This window comes from Ostrinia nubilalis, chromosome 2, assembly GCF_963855985.1.
Source record: "Ostrinia nubilalis chromosome 2, ilOstNubi1.1, whole genome shotgun sequence".
In the NCBI taxonomy this organism is placed as follows: Eukaryota; Metazoa; Arthropoda; class Insecta; order Lepidoptera; family Crambidae; genus Ostrinia; species Ostrinia nubilalis.
This window is the reverse complement of record NC_087089.1, coordinates 12,870,352-12,895,137: the sequence shown is the minus strand read 5'-3', so window position 1 is coordinate 12,895,137 and position 24,786 is coordinate 12,870,352. Positions and strand designations below refer to the sequence as shown.

At 42.0% G+C, this 24,786-nt stretch overlaps 1 protein-coding gene across 1 annotated transcript; it reads left to right on the top strand.

The window, feature by feature from the left end:
• Positions 1-644: 644 nt before the first annotated feature.
• On the top strand, positions 645-24,749 carry LOC135078792 (uncharacterized). The gene is made up of 27 exons (XM_063973345.1): positions 645-798; positions 3,361-3,560; positions 5,734-5,895; positions 7,058-7,181; positions 7,331-7,460; positions 7,886-8,039; positions 9,899-10,065; positions 10,184-10,251; positions 10,516-10,616; positions 10,669-10,799; positions 11,021-11,164; positions 11,207-11,350; positions 12,060-12,169; positions 12,357-12,436; positions 12,640-12,734; positions 13,119-13,206; positions 13,968-14,142; positions 16,044-16,221; positions 17,233-17,526; positions 18,054-18,137; positions 18,503-18,676; positions 19,446-19,713; positions 20,034-20,228; positions 21,008-21,109; positions 21,715-22,025; positions 22,295-22,568; positions 22,947-24,749. Exons 2-27 carry the CDS (start codon positions 3,462-3,464, stop codon positions 24,216-24,218), a joined length of 5,124 nt encoding a protein of 1,707 aa, XP_063829415.1. The 5' UTR covers positions 645-798; positions 3,361-3,461; the 3' UTR covers positions 24,219-24,749.
• The last annotated feature ends 37 nt before the right edge of the window (positions 24,750-24,786 follow it).

Below are 24,786 nucleotides of genomic sequence, written 5' to 3'. Positions count from 1 at the left end.
TATGAACACACATAATATTATATACCAAAAGCGTCTTTTCGCAAAGTTTTCAACAACACTAAAAAGCATTTGCACATTGAGAAAACTCAGATCACTTGTGAACATAACAGAAAGTTTCTTCCCGATTCACGAAGGAACGAACAAAACTCCGATGAACCAGAACAGCAGCAGGTACGGAGGAATGAACTTGAATTTGACTCGACCGACTCTTCAATACTTTAATAGGGCCACAGAACACTTAAACGATGGCTAAGAAAACAAGAATGCATTTAACATAGCAAAAACAACGCCGGCCATTTTGGAGGAAAAACAAAGTTGCCATATGTTAAATAGTAATTTCTACTACTCTATTATGTAAATTATAACAAAAAATGTCACAGTTCAGTTTTAAATTAAAACAAATTAATTTCATTTTAAATAAGTTTTCACAATGTAATTAACAATATTCTCAAATATATTTTAATTAAGAAAAAAATGAAAATATGAAGGAAACAGGAGCAGCGACATCTAGAGCGTTTTAGGGTAGTTAAAAAGTATTTGAATTTATCCACCGATGTCGCTGTTTGGAAGCAAGTTTCACTTCGATGACCGTAGTATGAAAGTTTCCGCACCCTGGGACGCTCGGCCGACATTTTGCAATTTTGCTGTGATTTTGTGATTTTTGTGAATTTCTTCATTAAAATTACAAAACCTATTGTAGTACAAGCTTTTATTATAGCTTTTACGAGTGTTTTAAAGTAAAGTTTTCAGAATCCACAACTCTTAATTGAGGTAACAGGAGGTCTGCGAATCCAAAAGGTTAGTACGGAAAATATGATTTTTGTGTTTAGTTGTAGTAGGTCGTAGCGAACAATCTAAAGAAAAATTAAGATATTCGAAGTGTTTATTACACTAGAAATTATACTATCACGTTAAAACGCATGATTCCCGTTTATTTATTAAGTGTCGAAAATGTAGCATAGCGGTACCTTTTCTATGAGATTTTGTGTTTGCCATATGTGCAGAGTGGTTGCCCCTATTTCAGTGCTATTCTTTTGGTAAGTAAGTTTCTATTGTTATCACAATTAGCAGTACAGTAACAGTTATACATGATGGAGATAATATTGTGTTACATGAACATCAGAAAAAGTTGTTTTTTCCAAATTTCACAAATATGAATGGGACAATTCAATGAGAAAAGTTGATGCTTTCAGTTAATAATAAATATTCCAAGGTTTTAAGTTCAGTAAATAATTCCTATTGGTTTGAATGTAAAGGAGTGTATTTATTTATCATACTGATCCTTCTATGTGCAGACTAATGAAATCACTAAATAATTTAAAGCTGAATGCAAAATATATTTTCTTATGTTGTGAATTTAGTATTATGCAAATGTTTTGATTTTTAAAATATTGAAAGACACTGAGTATCTATCAATAATTCCATACTCTAATAAATTGACCAAAATGGGAATGCCTCAATATCTTTTTAGCAAAGTAGCTAACCTTATTTGAGTGAAAGATAAAGATTAATTATTGCATTTGGAATATTCTGATTGCTACAATTAGAGCTATAAATATAGCTAAATTCTTCTGATAGAATCTGCTCATGACACCCATGTGTCTCTTTCTTTCTCACAGTAGGTACCTATTATAGTCTATCCAATATAGCTTGATTAGAATGACAGCTGCCATCAAAAGTAACGACATAACTTTGTAGTAGCAATCAATGAGAGCTAAATATTGGCGGACAAGAAATAATTCACGTCTGACCTACAAACAATATTTTCGACGACAGTGCTTCTAATAAAAATGTTAATTTCGTGTATATGCAGCGTTAAATTACACCAATAAGTAGTAATTCGAAATTATAAAAATCAAGCTAGAGTATTAACGACGTCTTTACAAGGTTATCTCGAGTTACAAAAATGTTAGTGTTGGGACATATCGACAAATGTTATATTAAATTAAAACTATTTTTTTAACATAGTGAATATAGTATATAGTGAATTCCGTAACAAGTGGGTTAACAATTTTTTTTCTAACAAATTTTTTAACATATTTAAGTCAAGTTATACGTTTTTCTAAATGTTCACTATTAAAAACAAAAAAACATTTCATTCTTAAATAATCAAACATCGGAAATCAATCACCGGTAATTTTTTGGGTATTCATAGCACCGTTGCTCTAGAAGAGATGCCCACCGCCCTCTAGCGAGAGGAAAAAACCACTGAAGAACACTGATGATAATGACTACGACTTAGGTTGTACGTACACCCTTGACATGAATTTTAAATTTTACTGTCTTTAAATTTAAATCATAATTGTCATTTTTATGAATAAAGATATGAAGAAAAATTGGGTGCATTTTTTATATCATTTTTTCGAAAACTTATCGATACATCTATGTGAACCGTACGAAACATACCCAACACTAGTCACATTCGTTTGACAGCCGTCATTCTAATCAAGCTATATTGGATAGACTATAGGCGTCATAATAAACAGATTATGAGATTTATTGGTGTAGTAAATGTCTTATTCTTTGAATTTGAATTTATCCTCATTATTGCAAACAATCTTATGTGCTGTTATTTCAATTGTTTATTTACTGTTTCTACATAGCTAAATTAAACAATGAATGATTGACATAGCTAGCATCTACATTTACATTGACGTTATAACTAAACGTAAGTAAAGGAGGTCTTAATAAAGATCTTCAAACCGAAATCTGTTTGAAGTCTGGTCATATGTTTTGGCACTATTCTTGGATAATTATTATTAAGTCACTTTCCCCATCAAATAATATTAAATTAATAAGTAAAAAAATCTAAGTTAGGTAAAATGGTTATCAGGTTAATATGTTTACAACATCTGCGTGTTATAAATAAATTAAACAGTAATACACTGTTTTATGATACATGCACATTTATGCATAAGTATATTGGTGTATTTTGGCCTGTACTGTTTATTATAATCTTAAATTTCGCAAAAGCAAAGTTAAATTATTGTGACAAACTCAGAGAACACTACTTAAGTGGGTGTATTAGGTTTTGGAATTCCATCCATATTCAATTTTCTTTTCATTACAATTTTTATCCTAATTGAGAATTTATATCCTAAAATTATAGAAAGTGTTTATTTTTCAAAAATAATAAACAAAATGGTGTCCCTCTACTAATTAATCAAAAAGTTTCTAGAGTTGTTACTTATTCTTGAGGTTTCATGAATTAAACTTAGTATATAATAGGGATAGCATGGATTTGTGCGTAAGTATAAGGGGCAGAGCTGGGTGTAAGTATTAATTTATTTCTACTCAAATATCTTAATGATTTAGACTATTATTTGGAGTGAAATATTGATTAAGGTGATTACATTCCAGTTGGGATTGGCACAAACTGAAGACTGAAGATTCGCACTACACTTGTGGCAAATGGTTTATGACCATTTATGGTCATAAACTAGCAAGTGAAGTGCTCTGAAATGGATCTTCCGGACTGCCCGCCCGGGGCAGAAGGATATGAAGACTCAGTGGTTGAAGTGCCGAAGAAACCCAGCTCGGAAGACCTACCTTGCACCAAGGTAAATACATTTTCAATTATTTACTCAATGAACGAATATTAAGTGATCATTTCATTAACACAATAAATTTAAACACTTTAATTATTTTTCTATCCTCCTCATTGTTACATTGATTTTTGCAAAATAAAAATTAACAATAGGCTATGATGTAAAAGTTAAAAGAAAATAATTACTTTATTAATCATAATATTAGATTTTAGTTTTGCCTAGCAAGTTTATTTCATTGCTTATTGATAAACTGTTTAGTGATTAGAATATTAAGTAAGTGAACCTGAACTACCCTTACAAAGTCAGTAAATTAAAATATTTTCAAGATAAAATACTGATGGTGGCTGATTCTATTTGTAGATTTTAATATTTTATAATACCAAGTTCAAAATATTAAGAGTTGATTCACCTGGTCAGAACCTGAGGCAAGAGTCTTATAATTCAGACTTTTTTAAAAACATTAAGAACATCACTGTTTTTCATATTATTATAGGAAACATTAAAATACAAAATATGTTGTGTTAAGAGTCGGCTCTACACAATAGTTCTAAGTGGTAGAGGGGTATCGGACTAGCTATTTTAGAATCAGCAATCCAATATCCACACTGTTAGGTTATTATTAGTAATGGTGCGTTTTTGAAAAATTAAATGTGTTGACTGATACGGCCTACTACAGTCTTGCAATAAAGGGAATTCAAACTGGACAATCCGGTACATTTTTAACTTTGTTATTTTATGGGAAACGATACGAGGGCGGGTCTATTAGATGTCCAGCAGTGCATGCATCACAAAAAGAACACAAATTCAATTCAGAAAAAACTTGTTCCTCTCTACTAAAATTTATACACTTTTGTGATTTTGCGTTCTTTGGGGTTAATACCAAGAACCCCTGGATATAAAACTCCGTTAACAGGAAAAAAGGTAAGGAGTGTGAGTGTAAAATGTGAAAAAAAGTGGGAGTAGTGTTTTTATCATAGTTTTGCGGTGTTCTTTATGAGCGTATCAACACAACGTTCTGAGCGAGCCACGTACGGTTTATTTTACACACTTATAGCTAGGAATGCAAGCAGGAAGGAGGGATAAATAGGGGCAAATAACAGAACATCTCTGTCACATTAGTTAGTCTACCTACTGTACTATTTAAATGATACCTATAAGCATGATACCTTTATGCTTTTGCAATTTATTGTGTCCACAGACGATTCGTTTTCGAAAACAATTGATAAAATTCGCAAACGTCTATCAAAATAGGCATATTTGCATTATCTTATTATGTACCAAAATATCATAATCATCATCTCCACTATATGAAGGCCTCCCTCTCTATTTTACCAGTGGCAGATGGAGGATTAATAAATAAAAATAATTGTTAGTCTTATTCTGTAGTTCTTGATATTTAAGTTTAATAAACGAAACAATTATTTTAAAACCCTGTTAATTTTGCGGAATGTCCTCATGCCATAAGATACTTGAGCTGGCAAAGATCCACCGGATCAAAGGTCCTACTTAGTAAAAATAGTACTAAATGACGTTATCTTTCTTATCTCATTATTAGGCTGTCATGTCCTTTGAACTGGATATCAACACAAAGTAATTACTTTTAAACCTTGGGATATGCCTTTTTGTTGGGATTGGGATCTTGAAACGGCTGACGAGTCCGGTGTATGAGTTTGGTATGAAAACAAATAAGGATTACACTATAAACTCCTTACTATCCATCCATTATATAAACTGCATGAACACATTTTACCCCAATAGTTTACGTAATAAAGCCAAAAAATATTTTTATGTTGCGAAAACGTCCCAACTGTGCGAATTGTCCTTTTAATATTATGATTTCGTCAATATCTTTGAGTTGAGAAGGTATGAAAATATGAAAACTATCGCTATTAAAGCGGTTTGCGTGCGTACACTCGTATTTTATGTGACGATTCAAATGTTCTAAACATGCAACAAGATTCAGCGTGCTGGTGAGTATATCTGAAGAACTATTAAAATAAAAAGAACAATAAATAAAGGAATCTATACGGATCTGTTTTATTTCATTCGATGCACCCTTCGGTTGTTTTTAGGTTGAGGTAAACCTATATTTTTACGAACGGATATTTCAGCGGTGTCGTTTTGGGCGGAGAAGATTGAGAAACAATTTGTCCAAGTATTTGAATTAGTTTTTGTTGTGTTATAGGCCGAGCAAGAGTTCCAGGAGCACCTTAACAGCTTGAAGATCAAGGTTGAAGATGGCGAGTTCCGGTGCATGGTCGAGAGGCGCGGACGCGACGTCTCCGGCAAATGGATTTACCTGTGCTACCCGTGCGCGGCTGTTTGCAGCGGGGAGAGTATTTTGCAGGTGTGGTGTAGTCATAAATTATTACCATTTCAGCCACAGGACGTCTACTGCTGGACATAGGTGACCAATGATTTCCAGATTGATCGTTTGGTAGCGATCTGCATCCAGCGCCTTCCTGCTACTTTTATGGGGTAGTAACATGTTATGCTTGAATAATGTTATAAATAAACTAGCTTACCGCCCGCGGCTTCGCCCGCGTGGAATTTTGTCTGTCACAGAAAAACTTTATCGCGCGCGTCCCTGTTTCAAAAACCGGGATAAAAACTATCCTATGTCCGTTCCCGGAATTCAAACTATCTCTATGCCATTGGCAATGCCAGATTTTGTATGGAAGGTGGCGTCTTTTTTTTTTCGCGCGGCCATCGACCAAACCTTATTTTTTGATTACAAAATAGTGTAATAAACCAAACTTACTATTACATGGTATACCTCTAAACTCAGTCTGGACTGAGTTACGAGCATTAGAAGTTTGATGATTTTACACACTAGATTTGCTTTCTGCGTGCAAGCTTTGTAAGAAATTGCAACAAAATAGTGACATTGTATGTGTAAACAAACAATAACATCAATTATAGGCTCCAGTCATCAGTATGGAGCAGAATCAGCGCAATAAAAGAAGACGTCACTATTTTGTTGCAATTTCTTACAAAACTTGCGCGCAAAAAGCGAATCTTAGTATGTAAAACATCAGTAACTCAGTTCAGACTGAGTTTAGAGGTATACATGTCATAGTAAGTTTGGTTTGTTACACTATTTTGTAACCAAAAAACATGGTATGGTCGATGGCCGCGCGAAAAAAAAAGACGCCAATTTCCGGCATTGTCTTTTCATCAAAATTAGTTCAGTGGTTTAGGCGTGAAAGCGTAACAGACAGACAGACAGACAGAGTTACTTTCGCATTTATAATATTAGTAGGGATAGTAGGGATATTCAAGGATTAATAACTTCACTTTACGGATCTCCGCATTTCTGATTCGATCTCGTAAAGAAACACCGGGCATAGCCCTCTCCATAGAACGATGGCTGAAATGATGATGATGATGAATAACAATACTTTTATTGTATTTGTGCTTACGACGAACTTCAAACAACAAGACGAAACGACGACGATAGTAATTTGTTTTACGCAATATTCAGATTCTAATATTTTTTTCAATTCCAGACACACATATCGGGAAAAAAGCACAAGACGAAGCTGTCGTTGAAAAATATGTGGCCGGTCAGCATATTCGAGCAGCATCCTTATATTCTCACCGAGAAAGGCATCGTCAAGGAGAAAGCCGAAGGTATAATAATTTTCGATTTGTTCTATTTAATATTCTTTAGTACCATTTAGTATTATTTCTAAAGATATGAATAGATAGAAGTTATGATCTGCTAAGATATTTTATCTATAAAATGATGTTAAAATAATTAACATTTAAATATTCAACAGCCACCGAGAAAGTTCTCAAGAAAATGGCTGAGGAAGTGAAGTACCACAATGAAGACTCTGAGCTGGATCAGAAGTACAACAAATACCGCGGGATCCGGTGCCACATTCAAGACTCGATTGATCAAGTCAAGTAAGTTTTAATATTTTGTTATTCTTCCATTTTATTCAATCTTTCCAACGCAGCTTTGCAGCTCGGCCTTAAAAGACGTACGAGAAAAGATGTCGTAAAAGGATACTGAACTGAGAGAGAAATATGCAAACATCAGGCCTCCTCAACCCGTCTGCCAGTGTGGGTAGTGTACTCCAAATCTTCCTTTAGCCTCTGATATAATGGAGAGGTTCTGTGTTCCTGCAGTAGAGACCATCAGGTCATTTAGTCTCGACTGCTCATCATCAGATTGAGTTTCTTGCGCTGCTTCTTCTCAGCACTGGCCTATTTATTGTCCCGAAGCAGTTGTAGGGTTAATACTGAGACGTGTAAACGTGTTTTTCAAAAGTTGACTTGCAATTAAATGAGTTTTTATGAAGCAGTGGATAAAGCCTCTCATTTCCTAGGGCGCCGCTGATCGGGCTAGAATACCTGGTGGAGCACCCGCCGGAGGAGGCGCACTACGAGCCGTCGTACGTGTGCACGTTGTGCACCAAACACGGGCACCCGCGCACCATCATCAACCACCTGACCTGCTTCTGGCATCGCTACCATTACTTGGTGAGTGACATTTTCAAGAGTCATTACGAATCGTCTCGCTCGCAGGCTCGACGACTTCCAGCCTCCCGAACAAGCCGGTTTCCGAAAAGGCTTTAGTACCATAGACCACATACATACGCTAAGGCAGATTATACAGAAGACCGAGGAGTATAATCAACCACTTTGCCTGGCGTTTGTGGATTATGAGAAAGCCTTCGATTCGGTCGAGACCTGGGCAGTGCTATAGTCTCTCCAAAGGTGCCAAATTGACTATCGATATATCGAAGTGTTGAGGGGTTTGTACAAAAACGCCACAATGTCGGTCCGCCTCCAGGATCGGGACTCGAAACCTATCCAGTTGCAGCGAGGGGTAAGACAGGGAGACGTCATATCTCCAAAACTGTTTACCACCGCCCTGGAAGATGTCTTCAAGCTTCTGGACTGGAACGGATTTGGCATAAATATCAACGGCGAGTACATCACCCACCTTCGATTCGCGGACGATATCGTAGTCATGGCTGAGACCTTGGAGGATCTAGGCACAATGCTCGATGGCCTCAGTAGAGCCTCTCAACAAGTGGGCCTCAGAATGAACATGGACAAGACAAAAATCATGTCTAATGTCCGTGTTGCACCCACTCCTCTGAAGGTTGGAGACTCTACACTCGAAGTTGTCGACAATTATGTATACCTGGGACAAACAGTCCAGTTAGGTAGGTCCAACTTCGAGAAAGAGGTCAATCGTCGAATCCAACTCGGATGGGCAGCGTTCGGGAAGCTTCGCCATATACTCATGTCCGAAATACCGCAGTGTCTCAAGACGAAAGTCTTCGAGCAGTGTGTGTTGCCAGTGTTGACATATGGATCCGAAACGTGGTCGCTTACTATGGGCCTCATGAGAAGGCTCAAGGTCACCCAAAGGGCGATGGAGCGGGCTATGCTCGGAGTTTCCCTGCGTGATCGAATCAGAAATGAGGAGATCCGTAGGAGAACCAAAGTAACCGACATAGCTCGCAGAATTGCTAAAATCAAGTGGCAGTGGGCGGGGCACATAGCTCGTAGAGACGATGGCCGTTGGGGCAGGAAAGTTCTCGAGTGGCGACCACGGGCTGGAAGGCGTAGCGTGGGCAGGCCTCCTACTAGGTGGACCGACGATCTGGTAAAGGTCGCGGGAAGAGCCTGGATGCGGACAGCGCAGGACCGTTCATTGTGGAAAACCTTGGGGGAGGCCTTTGTCCAGCAGTGGACGTCATTTGGCTGAAACGACATTTTGTGTAAGGCTGGTTTTAGAGTCACGCTGATGCACGCTGACCGTCAGCGCTGACAGCCGAAATGTATGAATGAAGCGTCGGCGCCGAGCGATCAGCGTCACTCAGGAACGCGCGATTCTAAAACCCGCCTAAGAAGATACAAATATGTGCGGCCGTCATAATTTGTCTCTGCCTGCGGATATGTGCCGAGATCAGTGACAAAAATAAAACCGATAAAAGAGTGCTAGCGAGCTCAGATGCGCGGGCGCACATCTCAGCGCGTTTCTTGCCTAGGAAATCTTTGATACAGCTAGTGGCATCTTTATCGCTTGCGGGTAATTATATTGCTGTCGCGCTCGCACAATCACTGCGGCCGCCCGTCGCACAGATAATTACGCGCGAGCGACAAGGATGGGTAGCTTGGAGTCATTGCATTGGACGAAATTCTACGTACTCGGCGACCGGACTTTAGTGCGAACTTTTGTATATGCCTTTGTGAACACATCATGATACGAGTATCGTATACGTGATCAGCAACCCAAAATCTATGAGAGTACCGCGTTCCGACAGTTCATACTTTTTATATTGACTGTCAACTAGTGTATTACTAGCCATAGCCTTTGTCCCCAGACGCTGCATTTCCCCAAAGCAGGCGCGCTACTAGCGCCGTACCGTGGGCAAGCGCAATACCGCGAAGGCGTCGGGCTCATCACCAACCGCCTCATGCAACGCATCGAGGACAAGTTCGGCCGCCTCCAGCCCGTCAACATCGACAAGGAGGAGTACGAAAAGGAACGGTAAGTGCTCCGCCTAAGATACATAATCGCGTGTAACAATAGCCTCGTGTAGTGTATCAAGGTATAATACACTTGGTACCGCGAAGGCGTGGGGCTCATCACCAACCGCCTCATGCAGCGTATCGAGGACAAGTTCGGGCGTCTTCAGCCCGTCAACATCGACAAGGAGGAGTACAAGAAGGAACGGTAAGTGCTTAAGGTACATAATCGCGTGTAACAATAGCCTCGTGTAGATTAAGTAGTAGTCCACTCAGTACCGCGAGGGCGTAGGGCTCATCACCAACCGCCTCATGCAACGTATCGAGGACAAGTTCGGGCGCCTCCAGCCCTTCAACATCGACAAGGAGGAGTACGAGAAGGAACGGTAAGTGCTCCGCATAAGATACATAATCGCGTGTAACAATAGCCTCGTGTAGTGTATCAAGGTATAATACACTTGGTACCGCAAAGGCGTGCGGCTCATCACCAACCGCCTCATGCAACGCATCGGAGACAAGTTCGGCCGCCTCCAGCCCGTAAAACATCGACAAGGAAGAGTACGAGAAGGAACGGTAAGTCGTCCGCATAAGATACATAATCGCGTGTAACAATAGCCTCGTGTAGATTAAGGAGTGGCCCACTCAGTACCGCGAAGGCGTGGGCCTCATCACCAACCGCCTCATGCAGCGTATCGAGGACAAGTTCGGGCGCCTCCAGCCCGTCAACATCGACAAGGAGGAGTACGAGAAGGAACGGTAAGTGCTCCGCTTAAGGTACATAATCGCGTGTAACAACAGCCTCGTGTCAAGTCGTGGTCCACTCAGTACCGCGAAGGCGTCGGGCTCATCACCAACCGCCTCATGCAGCGTATCGAGGACAAGTTCGGCCGCCTCCAGCCCGTCAACATCGACAAGGAGGAGTACGAAAAGGAACGGTAAGTGGTCCGCATAAGATACACAATCGCGTGTAACAACAGCCTCGTCATGTGTATCAAGGAGTGGTCCACTCAGTACCGCGAAGGCGTGGGCCTCATCACCAACCGCCTCATGCAACGTATCGAGGACAAGTTCGGCCGCGTCCAGCCCGTCAACATCGACAAGGAGGAGTACGAGAAGGAACGGTAAGTGCTCCGCGTAAGGTACATAATCGCGTGTAACAACAGCCTCGTGATGTGTATCAAGGAGTGGTCCACTCAGTACCGCGAAGGCGTGGGCCTCATCACCAACCGCCTCATGCAACGTATCGAGGACAAGTTCGGCCGCCTCCAGCCCGTCAACATCGACAAGGAGGAGTACGAGAAGGAACGGTAAGTGGCCCACTTAAGATTCAATATCGAGTGTAGCAACATTGTCTTTAGCTGACAATGCTGACATGTTGTGTAGTGTATCAAGAAGTGGAGGAAAGAACGGCGAGGAAGACCCATAAGTCCCAGGTTTGAATTCCAGTGTCTGGAAGCGAGAGAAGACAGCACTTGTCAGTCCAATTACGCAAGACAGAGTATAACAGATACAAATCTTTGCTCGTGTGATGGCTTTAACTTTCGTTGAGCGACCTATATGAAAATAAATTTTAAGGGGACAGTGTAAAGTTGGCAGTTACATTTTTTTTGAGGGTATAAAGAATACATAAGTAAGACAACTTATTTTATATTGAAGTAAATAATGAAACTTTGCGAGATCGAATCAGAAATGAGGAGATCCGTAAACGAACCAAAGTCGCTGACATAGCCCGACGTATTAGCAAGCTGAAGTGGCAATGGGCAGGGCACATAGTACGCAGAACTGACGGCCGATGGGGCAGAAAGGTTCTGGAATGGAGGCCGCGTACCGGAAAACGCAGCGTGGGACGTCCACCTACAAGGTGGACCGACGACATCGTAAAGGTAGCAGGGAAGCGCTGGACGCAGGCCGCTACCAATCGATCAACATGGAAAGCATTGGGGGAGGCCTATGTTCAGCAGTGGACGTCCTGTGGCTGAAATGATGATGATGATGATGAATGAAACTTTGTTACAGTGATCGCATACACCAGTGGATTTATAAGGGCTACCATTTCGCTGAGAAGGAGGGCGCTACCTTCGAAGAGGTCGTTGACGTCGGCCTCATAGAATCTCTACACAAATCTAGTGAGTATGCATGAATTTATTGTTATATTATTTCAATATAGCGCAAATAATAAACGCTTAAACGACTTCATGGGTTAAAATAAACACTAGTCTTTGTACATATTTATAAATATCTAGTTTGAACAATTTACAGACTATAAGCTGAAGTTTTCTTTTTCATACTAGTAAATATTTTTTTCATTTTCAGGTGAAAAGCTGAAAGACAAAAAAGAACCATCCCCGCCTGTGGTGCAAGCTCCAGCGAAACCTCTATTCAATAGTCATACAGTGAGTTATTATTAAAATACATCTTAATTTGACCTGGAGAGACTTCTTACGTGTCGCATCATAACTAAATGTATGAAACCTTTTCCGTTCTGATGCGTCACGGGATGCGTCAGATAAATATAAATCCGCCTTTATACTGCCATTGCACTGACATATTTTATATTGCGATCAGATAAATATACAGAACTGTTTCGTTTTTCTAGCGCCCTAGACACGAGCGGCGTATTTCTGTGGACGCGCTCTCTGATATCAGCGACGAGCCGGAGCACCGCCGCCCGCTTATTGACGACCGATACAGGTACAATACTACATACTTCTTAAGTTGAGTATAGACTAGCTAGAGCATTTCTATGTAATGTAACGTTGTTACGAATGGTTCAATACAGCGAAAATGTACGACGTTTGGTTCTCGGTTACTCGTTTTTCTGGTACAAGATAATGCTCTAGTCTGTACTCATCTTTATACCTCAGCTACAGGTAACAAGATAATGCTCTAGCTAGTCTATATTCACCTTTATACCTCAGCTACAAGTAACACTGAGGGAGCAAGGAGATGCTAATTGAAAATTTTATAGCGGGCTTAGTACGAGTTCAAAAAGTATTAAAGTTGAACAAACGTAGAAAATCCATTCATATTAGTTTACCGAATTAATCGATATACAATAATTTGGAATTATCGCAGAGGGAGACCGGGCGAGAGACGCTACGAGCCCTATCGGAAACTACGATATGAGAAGGGCAAGCCTACGTCAGAGAAGAACTTAGAAAAGGTGAGCATAGTCGCAACTAAAGTCCGGTTGCCACCAAGACGGAGCAGAGCCCCGATTACGGTAACTTTTAACGTTTCCAATCCAGACACGCTTCTCGATTCTGCGATACGATTGGTCGTTCAACAGCGTACGTCAGCTGTTTTGACCAATCGTATTGCAGAATCAGAAACGCGTCTGGATTGGAAACGTTAAAAGTTACCGTAATCGGGGCTCAGAGCGGAGAAATGTTTTGGACAATCATTCAGACGTTGACAGAATGAAATGTGATTGGTTATTCAAAACATTTCGCTCCGCCTCGGTGGAAACCGAGCCTAAACGTGACTTCAGGATTTTATTTGATTCATGCAAGTCTAGACTCATTTTCCATTCTTAAATATATTATTACTTATTAAATATTTAAAAAATTGCTCACTATGTTGGAAAATTCGAGAACGCCAGACGTTCTCGAATTTTCCAACATAGTGAGCAATTTTTCAAAATCCAGATTTTGTCCGCAATTTTTTGAAGTTTGAAGAAGGTTCTTTAAGTAAAATAATACTGTTTACTAATATCGATCCAAGTGAAAAGATAAAGTAAATGATACAGAGGGTTTAGTTAAAGATAAAATCATGTGTCATCATTACGAGTTACAGACAATACAGTATTAATAATGTTTTTATCAGCGTCAAATACAAAGTACCTCCTCCTATTATTATTTTTATTATAAAAAACCCCTCTTATATTGGTTATACCAATAGTAATATCCTTCTATGCTTGTACAGATCAAGCCGCCAAACTACGAATACAAGCAGAAGTTGGCATCGGAACAGAAGCAAGCGGCCGAGGAAGCCGCCAAGAAGACGCTCGCATACCACGAGAAGAATCCTGAAAAACATCCCCTGTACCCTGAAGAGTGGAAGAAGTTCTGGAACCGCCGCTACAAGGAGATACAAGCAGGTAAACTCAACGTGACATGGCTGGCATTAAATTTGCGGAGGCATTTTTCCTTTACTCGCCTTTTATGGCATCCAATCCAGTCGTGTTGGCATATTATACTTTTCAAAAAAATGGCTGCCCCAACTCATTTTGATAATATGGGTCTATGCTGAAACTCACAGTTTTATCACCTGTCTGTATCGAAAAATAGTATTAGCAGTGCAGTGTAGAGCGGACGCGTGCGATGTGATTAGAATCTACGATAGCCGAACGGTGAATGGGTTGGATAAGCCGACGTAATTCGAGGAACGCGGGATCGTGTCCCGCCGCTGCTCGACTATTGTGGTGAGCCCACTCGTGTTACAAGCATATTTAGCTTAGCGAGGGACTGACGGGACTATTAGTAATTTGTACAATAAAAATCTAAATATATACAGGGTGTTACTTTGCATTCTTGCCATATTTACAGAGGTTACTATATTACTGATACTGAACACAAATCCGTAAAAAAATATTGCCCGAAATTTTTTTTTTTAATCTTGATTATTTTATTTTATCGACAATCTGTTAAACACACCACTAATTATCGTAACGCATGCACATCACTTGTTGACGATGGCGATGGAGACTTTTTTACTTTTTATTGTATTTTTAAATATCTATTGCAATCTATTGTCTTTAAAATGTCTTTTTGACACTTGTAAAAAACTGAGAAATCCATCAATCACGTTATAAATAATACAAAAATGTCTGAAGCGTATTCAAACAACGAATAATTTAATCAAAATGGTGCTTGGAGTGTCTGCAAGACGTCTTAGACGAAATGCTTGATGACGTACCCTTAGCGTTACACCAAATGCTCTACTACCAGCAGAATGGTGCTCCCCCACAAATAATACGTTTGGTGAACAGTGGATTGGACGAGGGGTCCAGTAGCTTGGCCACCACGATCCTCGGACCTGACACCAATGGATTTTCGGAGTGACTTGAAACGACTGGTATGCGCAGAAGAGATAAACAGTGTTAAACGCGTTACACGAAAGGATTGTTTTAGTGAAACTGTGAGACAAAACGTTTATGTGTTGCGAAAACTAAAGCGAAAAACCTACGCTTCGCAGTGCTAGACTGTGCCTTTATCAGATGATCAGAACGGAGGCCACTTTGAACACTTGCTTCGCAGTATGTAAACTTTGTAAGTAGGAACTTTTTAATAAATTAATTAATTGTGAATAAGGTGATTTCATTTCATACTTAATTTATTAATTTGTAAAAATAGGGTACAATGTTATAAATTAATTAAAACCCTAATAATTATTACGTATTTTTGACGGTCCTAAGCCCGTAAAGTAGAAAGGGAAATCTGAAATCAACTGAAGAGTATTTTAAAATAATTATTATGACTGGATAAAAAGGCTGGTACCCAGAGCCATAAATCAACAGATTATTAAGAACTAGGCCACGCCCACTAGGTTTATTCCACTTGCACCTGTAGAACGTGCGAGACAAAATTGGTTTATTCCAATTTGTACTGAAAAACCAAATTTACTAAAATCTTAGTGTACTTTCTTTATGGGAGTCTCTTGTTTATCTTAAATAATAGGTATTGTTCCCTACTTTTATCTCTGTGAATATGGCAAGAATGCAAAGTAACACGGTGTATAACTCAAAGGTGACTGACTGACTGACATAGTGATCTATCAACGCACAGCCCAAACTACTGGACGGATTGGGCTGAAATTTGGCATGCAGGTAGATGTTATGACGTAGGCATCCGTTAAGAAAGGATTTTACGAAACTCCACCCCTAAGGGGGTAAAACGGGATCCACGCGTACGAAGTCGTGAGCGACCGCTAGTTACTAATATTCTTTTATAAAAAAAATACGGTTGCAGCACACTGATATTACGTTGTCGTTTCCCGCAGAGGGCAAGGACCCGTCGAAGCACGACTTCAAGCCGGAGTGGATCAAGTACTGGACGGTGCGCATGAAGCAGCTGCACGAGGACGAGCTGCGCTGCATCGTCACCGAGATCTACCGCAAGATGTGCCTGCCGCTGCCCGACGCGGAGCCCGCCGCCAAGCCGCCCGACGCCGCGCACAGGTAAGTGCGGCACATTTAGGTTAAGAACTCACGGCGCGATTTTCACCCGCACCCGCGGCGTTTGTGGAATTGTGGTTTTATTTCAAAACTCACGGGAGTGGTTTATTTGCGCGCTTATTCTAAGAACTCACTGGTACAAAATGGTCGCCCGCCGATCGGGCGGTTACCGCGATTTTGCCGCGCACGCTGCGGGCGAAAACCGCGTTGTGAGTTGTGCATTCGTTTTTACATACATTATCTGCATTCTAAAGAAGCTTCGGGCCCGCAATTTCGGGTCGCTTCGGGCTCGGATGCGCGAGTAAAAATCGCGCCATGAGTTCAAATCAAATCAAATATTTTTTTTTATTTGCGTAATTCCAGGTAAATAAGTGGTCTTACATAGATTTGGTAGTTCATTTTAGGCGATTTAGCAGCGCGACAAACGCACGACAGACGCGCTGCCGAAAATTTCTATTCTATGTGACAGCGGATGCATCTCTTCACATTATAAAAACGCCGCTGACGCGCTGCTGTCGCGCTTCTAACGCCCTAATGTGAAAGAGCTCTAAGGCTTTTTTTGGCAGTCAGCCAGGCTAGGAAGCGTGCCGTGATATACTTTATCGACGTCAAAATGTATGGGCAAAATCCATAAAATGGCGTGATAACCGCTTATCGCGGCGCGCATCCTAGGCCTACAGGAAGGTACAGCAACTAAGAAAAAAAATACAAGGCACGCTACAGAAACCCAAATGCTAAAATCAGATTTACCTTGTGCCAAAAAGCGCCTCACTCAGCGATACTCTGAACACACCATGCGAGTCCTGATTCCTGAATTTATAGCGCGCGAACGCTGCGACCCTTACTATGACGTCACTCAGCTAGACTGTAGAGCGGCGTAACCTCGGAAATATTTAACTCCTCAAATAGTGTGTAACTATCTTTTTAAGCTATATGCTTGTGACAGAAGAGGAGATGGCTATGTTCTGTTATAGGTTTAAATGTCACATGATATTGAAACACAAACCATTACAGATCGGAGAGATCAGCTGAGCCTCGCCGAAGGTCGCCGGACCCGCGCGAGCGCCGCCGAACGCCCGAGCGGCGCAGGTCGCCCGACCCTCGCCGGCGGTCGCCGGAGCACCGCCGTCGGTCGCCGCCCGACATGCGCCGTCGGTCGCCGCCCGATATGCGCCGTCGGTCGCCGCCTGACATGCGCCGGCGGTCGCCTAGGCATCGCACGCCGGAGAGAGGCCGCCGCACGCCAGATAGAAGGATACCGCCCGAGCGCTGGAGACCGATGAATGATCGGTTCCATCGCGATTTCAGGTGAGGTTTAGACGTTTGTTAGTCGTATACCTCGAAATCAAAAAATCCTTGTAGCTTTTCACCTATTCGCATTTCACCGTGATAGCGTTTTTTGTTGTAGCGTGTAATATCGGTAGTATATTTTGATACTAGCATATATTTTTAACAGATTTTTACTACAGTAGCAAATTTTGATGTAGCATGTATTACCAATAGCCTATTTATTAAGCCGACACAGGCAGGAAAGTAAATCTACTATGAATTTTTTAGACAATTGTAATTAGCGATCAAAAATTATACTACAAGAATAAAAAGCTATTCAGAAATTTTGATATCGCGGCGAAATGCGAATAGGTGAAAAGCTACAAGGATTTTTTGATTTCGAGGTATACGACTAACAAACGGGTTTAGAGACCCCTACACTAGCGTGTTTCAAGCGTCGTCGTGCAGAGTCGACGCGGCGAAAATTATAGCTATGATAAAGCTTTTTAAAAATTTCACAATGTTTCGTGGGTGATTTTTTTAATTCTCTATTTTATTCCCTAAAGGTCGCCTGGACACCACAAATCTATGGATCGTCGGCCTTCGCCACCGAGGCACTCTAGGCCACGATCTCGCAGTCCAATTCCTAGGTAAGCCCAAAGTTTTAAATGAAAGTACCTTTATATTAGCTTTTTTTTGCTAAAATTAGTATTATGGATTTGGAAGTCAATTGAGTCGGCGCTAAAGTGAAATCAAAGCTTGTCTTTGCCGTACAAAATCCACAGGACAATCGTGATCGAAACAGCTGTTAAAAATATGTCAATTGACTGGCGACTCCACCACTCCCCCATTTCATTGTAGACCTATGCGTGTTCTTATCTTTTCCTTTTGAGCTGTAAACCAGTATTATAATGTAGTTAGTTAGTTTTGCAGGGCAATCGAATACCGCACTTAGCCTCATGATTGGGCCATTGTGCGCGATTTGTGGTTTATTATAATGTAATAACTGTTACAGGGCTCGCAGTCCGATCCGCACCCACATCCAGATGGACAGCTTACGCCGTAGCCATAGTCCTCTCTCGCGCCGTGACGATTCCGCGGCGCTTCGCAACAGGAGTCCCGCACGCGCCGCGCCCGAAGTCGCGCCCTCGTTGCAGACCGTACTCATCTCCGACGAAGAGCTCAAGCCGTAAGTAGATTATAAATATATCTTGGGACAATTTTATACAGCGCCAGCTAGCCCCAAAGTAACTTAATGCTTGTGTTATGGGTGCTAGCTTAAAGGATATACTACTTATATACTTTTTTTTTTAAATACATACATATTATAGATTGTAACACCTAGACCCGTCACAGAAATTATTCATCATTTAAATTTCTGCCCGGCCGGAAATCGAACCCGCGATCTCTCGGCATAGTAGTCCGTTCTGAACCACTACACCAAACGGCCGACATTAGAACTGAAGTTCTTAAGGTCCACTGTTGTGGGAGCCGGAAACCTCGCGCCAATGTCCTCTTACGGATCTGTTTTGTGTAAAAGCGTACGGTGGATCACTGTTCACCCCGCGGCGGGCCTTAGAAGACTTAGTTAAGGGTTCATCATCATCATCATTTCAGCCATAGGACGTCCACTGCTGAACATAGCCCCCCCCCCCCCCCAATGACTTCCACATCGCATGGTTGGTAGCGCCTTCCTGCTACCTTGCTAGTTAAGGATTGCTCCATGGTTTATGAGTGACCTGTATGTACCTTATGCAATAAAAATATTTGATTTGTTGTCTCTCTCTCTATCAAAATGGCGTGTAATTTCCATCAGCTTAGCGACATGAAGACTTGTGTCATCATATCACGATTTTGCTGAGCATTGCCTCTAATATATTTGTATGAATGTCTTATTTCATTTATAAAATGTATGCACATGCAAAACATTGCTAAATAAAGATTTCTCAATTCCACAGCGACGACAACAACTTATCCCCGTGGGATTCCGACAACGACGGTTCATTCGGCTCGCTCCCAGACGCTCGCATGTCCTGCGCGGGAAGCGAGAAGTCCCGTCAGTCGCGGCCTCCTCGCGAGTACTCGCGGCCCGCGGAACCCTCGGACTTGGGGCCCCCTGAGAATATAGTGGCGACGTTACGGCTGCTGGTGGCCTTGGAAGACTACTTAGGCAGCCTGGGGCCTAAGATAGTTGATTTGTTGACTGAAGCTTTGAGGATGGAGAAGGTAAATGCTATTGCAACATTCTACGCTGAGATTGGCGATTCAAGATTTGTGAGAACTAAAGAAAATTTTAGAATAACCAGTATGTTACTTCAGTAGTAGTGTTATCATGCCTATAATTTAGTTATTGGTGGTTAAAGCTCAACACTCGGGTGCATATTGAGTTGTGATAAGAGCGATTTTGCAACCAATTAGCTCAGTCTGATGTACCTTTTGTCATCTGCAATCTGCCAAAGGCAGCCGCAGTTCCCTGAGTATAATCTTGTTAGTATTTCCAAACACCCATGTGTTCTTGAGAGAAAAATATTTCGTTCCTTGTTCAGGAAAAGGCGAACTCCTCCGAAGAGCTCCTCGTCCGCGATTCGGCAGTGGTTCTAATGGAGACAGCGAAAGAGAAACTGAAGGGCGCCATGCAGGCCGGGCTGGTGCCGGCCGCCGCCGCGCCCGCCGTGCGCTCCGCCGTCGTGCGCGCCGCCGCCACGCTGCACGCCGCCGACCAGCGCAGCCAGGCCTCGCAGGTAGGCCTCACAGACCACACTACATTATCCAGTGCAGCTAGGCCTCACAGGCTACACTAAATATAGTGGCTGGCTACACTGGATAATAATCCAGCGTAGCCAGGCCTCACAGACCACAATACACTGTCCAGTGTAGCCAGACCTCAGACCACACTACACTATTCAGTGCGGCCAGGCCTCGGGTCGGTGCAGAGGGGCCTCATACATTAAACAATACTACCCAGCGCAGCCACGTTTCGGCGCAACACTACTAGTACTTCACCCTCGCCGTAGGTCTGATGATGCACTACACAGCACTACTTGCTGACATTTAGCCACCACTCGATACTAACCATCTCACGGTGTTGATACGGTCCCGACACTTCTAATAATACCACCCACTCTGCAAGCTGCCTACGTATTTGCGCAAACGCAACCCTGCTAATGGCGACTAGTGAGCGCAAATACGCTTAATTCTATTGCATCATTGTAACTTATAGAATGTTCCATCAATAAAGTAGCATTTCTTAATAAAAAAGATAAGCTGTTATGATGAATGTTCTTGAAAACCTATAGTTAAGCTATAATTGCAATGAAACTCTTGTCTGTACATTTTACTAAGTAAGAAGTTTTCTGAGATATTCAACTTAATAACTACAATAAAATGAAGTTTTGTTAGTTTTTCTTGGATATCGGCTTTTTATTTAATCGTTTTAAAGTTAAAGGGTTAAATCTCATCCTTTCAATGATTCAAGCTAATTGCAATAGCAATGTTGAGTCAAAACTTCGTTTTGTTGTAGAGCGCCATAGCCGCCGCGCCTGTAACCGTCGGGGCCCGCAAACGCACACGGACGCGGCCTCGCACCAGGCGGCGGCCGCGACGCGGGCCGCTTACAGATCAGGTCCGTTACGTTTTGTAGGTGACATTTTCTTGCTCTAAAACCCTTGTAAAACACACACTTAAATAGTCATCGAAAGTGACCAAACAGTTGACTACATAACCTTACTCCAATGTAACAAAAATCTGTTTCCAAGTTTGTGGCTGCTTTAGGTGGCACGAACTATTTGACGCTGACTACCTAATGGACAGAGTGGATCATAGGATGTCACTGACACTATAGTTTTCTGTAAAACTTATATTAGGTAGAGCGGATGGTTCTGCGTTCTGACACATGCTTATCTGTAAAGTATAACAAGAATGATCCAAGAAACATTTCGATTCAGACATTTTTCTATTGGATGGTGGTTGGAGTATGGACCGCTACCAACCATTACGCATCCCATTGAAAATGAAGTGTTAGCGGTCACGGCCTGCATTCAACGCCTTCCTTTATTATTTACTATTTACCTAACCTTTATTAAGTGTAGCTAGCCTTTACAAGAGACCACACTTTCACGCACTTAAAGACATTATTTTCACACTCTACATTAACATTAGTCGGCAGCTGTACAATCATGTTATATTAAACTTTAGAATTCCCTGTTCAAATAGAGATTATCATTACAGAAAACCGCCAAAGGGAAACCGGCGCCAATGCCGGTAGCGGGCGTAGGCGAGGTCGATCGCGCGCAAATCGCGCAGCAAATGGCCGAGGCTCTCATCGCGCAGGGCAAGACTGACGTATCTTCAGAAGAACTAGCACAATTAGTAGATGCCGTGGTCGGCATGGCAGAAGCCAAGAAACGCGAGGCCGAGACCAAGAAGAAACTGGAAGCGAAGCCGGCGCCTCCGAAACCGAAGCCTCTGCCCGCGGCGGTTTCGGGAACGGCGTCCGCTCTGCAGATGCTGCAGTCCGCGTACGATGAAAATGACAAAAAGTATGTTCAGTAAAATGCGTAGTATTTTAGAGAGCTTTCTTTCTTTTTTAAGTCTCCCGTCCGCAATCTCCCTTTGTTACATTTTTGGCAGTAGAATGAGTGTTTCTTTTGAGTGCGCAGAGCTTTTATCGCAGGCTTCGAGTAAAATTTGAGGTAAATATATCGCTTAAGTCCATCGCTTACCCATACCAAAGTTTGGAAAAGTCAACCTTTTCTTCGTCGGATATTCTTACCAAATTTAGTCACATTCAAATTGTGTTTTTCCATAGAACCGAAAAAGACGACAAAGTTTACACGCCGGACGCGATGGACGGTCTCTCTGACTCCGATCTCGAGACATTACTCAAGAACTTCAACGAGTTGTCAGCGGAGGAGCAGCACAGCTTGATCGCGTATCTGAAGAAGTTGGAGGCGCGCGAGCCGCAGCGCGTGGAGCGCCTGCGTCAGTACGTCAGCGCCGCCGCCGAGCCCGAGCCCGCGCGAGAGCCCGATACCAAACCCGTCACGATTGAGAGCGATGACGACGATTACACGGTTGAGGAGGTCAGTGCGAGCATAATAGTATCTTGTATGGTAAAATATTGGAATAATTTACAAGTTCGTGTAGGGTTCTATTTCAACTGAACAGTATAAACCAAAACCTTTTCATGCGATAAAAATGTATCTAGATCAAGGCTGCTCAACCTTTTGAAGAGTCGGGCCAACTTGGTGGATTCAGTCGTTAACGACGGGCCACTTACATTTCTTATTACAGCTACTCTCAGGACAAGTGCAATAAAACCATACTTACGCAGGCCACTTAAAATTCTTGCCCTGGGGTTGACCAGCCTTGATCTAATATTTTTTGTTAAAAAGTCCAGAGTTAGTCAGGCACTAGACATTATTTTGAGTTCTGAGTAAAAATCTTAAAATCTCTTCCAGGTTTTCCAATCAGCAACGCAGAAAGTGAAAGAAGATCAGATGCGTCAAGAGATGGAAATCGTGAAAAAGTCCCTCGAAGAAACCACAAAAGAGTCTACGCCGACTCCCGAGGTGCCCAAGCCGGCGCCGAAAGTAGATTTATCAATCCATATGTCGTCGGCGACAGATTTGTTAGCGCTGGTGCAAGCCTCGATTCAGTCCACGGCCGCCGCGCCCGCGCCCGCCGCCGCCGCCGACGTCGTCGCCAGCCTCACGCAGCCGCGTTCCTTCGGCGACCTGCCCGAGGCCTCCATGGCATCCAACGACTCCGCCAGGTCACACTCCACCCCCACTAACGTTCAACCCTTCGACCAAAACACGAACACCTCCGATGGATTCAACGATAACGAGCAGAGCTGGAACTCCAGACCCAATTCCAATATGAGCCAGGAAATGCCGCCCGCGAATCCGGGAGCCCCATACGGCATGGACAACAGAGGACCGTACGGCCAGGACAGTCAAGGGTCGTTCAATCAGCAACCTCGCGGTCCCATGGGTTTCAATCAGGATAACCGAGGTTTCAATCAGGACAACCGTGGATTCAATCAGGACAACCGAGGGCCTTTCGGTCAAGACAACAGGGGACCTTTCGGCCAGGACAGTCGAGGAGGGTTCAATACCGACAACCGTCCGCCTTTTAATCAAGGTAATCGGGGACCTTTCAATCAAGACAATCAAGGATCGTTCAACCAAGATAATCAAGTATCTTTCAACCAAGATAATCAAGTACCTTTCAACCAAGATAATCAAGTCCCTTTCAACCAAGACAATCAAGGACTATACAATCAAGACAGTCAAGGAACTTTCAATCAGGATAATCAAGTACCGTATAATCAAGACAATCGAGGAAACTTCAATTCCGATAATAGAGGAAACTTCAACTCAGATAATAGAGGGAACTTTAATCATGTCAGACCACCCCTGCTCGACAGTAGGGGGGTCCTGCTATCAGACAACAGAAATATGCAGGGCAATATGGGTTTTCCGAATAACAATAATTGGGGATCCGATAATAGAGGAGGATACAACCAGGACAATAGACCGTCAGGGCCTAGAAGTTTTGATAATCAATACTCAGGGAATGGTAATAATTTCATGAACGGAGGTGGGATGCAGGGTAATAGCATGCAGCATCAACGTGGAGGTTACGAACCCCAGAAAAACTTCCGAGGCAGAGGGCGTGGACAGTATGGCGGAAATATGCGAGGTCGAGGGCGGGGCGGGTACTATTGAAGTGGAGAGCATATCGAATTATAACTCGATCAAGATAACTGCGCACCTCGCTGGAATGCGACTCCCTCGCACACCTCCCGTAGTTCCCTGTGCAGTTAATTCGATCGGATTGGACAAGTATTTTAAAATGATATTGCATCGAAATAGTAATAGTTGTGAAAGAATTACGCACTCCTTTTTTATAATGATGCGAATGAAATAGAAACAATGCGCAATGGAATGGATTAGTGTTAAGTTAGCCTTGGATGGGTTTGCGCATTTAATTAAATTTTTGCATTTTAATGTCAATGGGCGGGTCGTCATTGTCATGAAGTTTAAATTAAATCTTCATCTACTTTAAACAGCTGAATTTAGATTTTTTTTAAAACATTATGCACGCAAATTATTTTCAAGGTGTAATACTTTTATTTCTATTATTAATTCGTTGGTGTGTAAGTAATATGTATTTTAAAATGTATGTGAGCACTGTAGGTGCAATGAACTATGTTTAAATGTATAGCATAATGAAATTTTAAAATAAAAAGATTTGAATAAATTTGGGTTTTCTTTGTCAAAAAACTAATTATTA

Bases quoted from the DNA above. Each gene is read 5' to 3' on its own strand.
- LOC135078792 (XM_063973345.1), top strand. From the start codon at position 3,462: ATGGATCTTCCGGACTGCCCGCCCGGGGCAGAAGGATATGAAGACTCA. The intron at 10,066-10,183 runs GTAAGTGCTCCG...CGCCTCATGCAG, and splicing joins GAGGAGTACGAAAAGGAACG to CGTATCGAGGACAAGTTCGG. The intron at 18,138-18,502 runs GTAAGCCCAAAG...TAACTGTTACAG, and splicing joins TCTCGCAGTCCAATTCCTAG to GGCTCGCAGTCCGATCCGCA.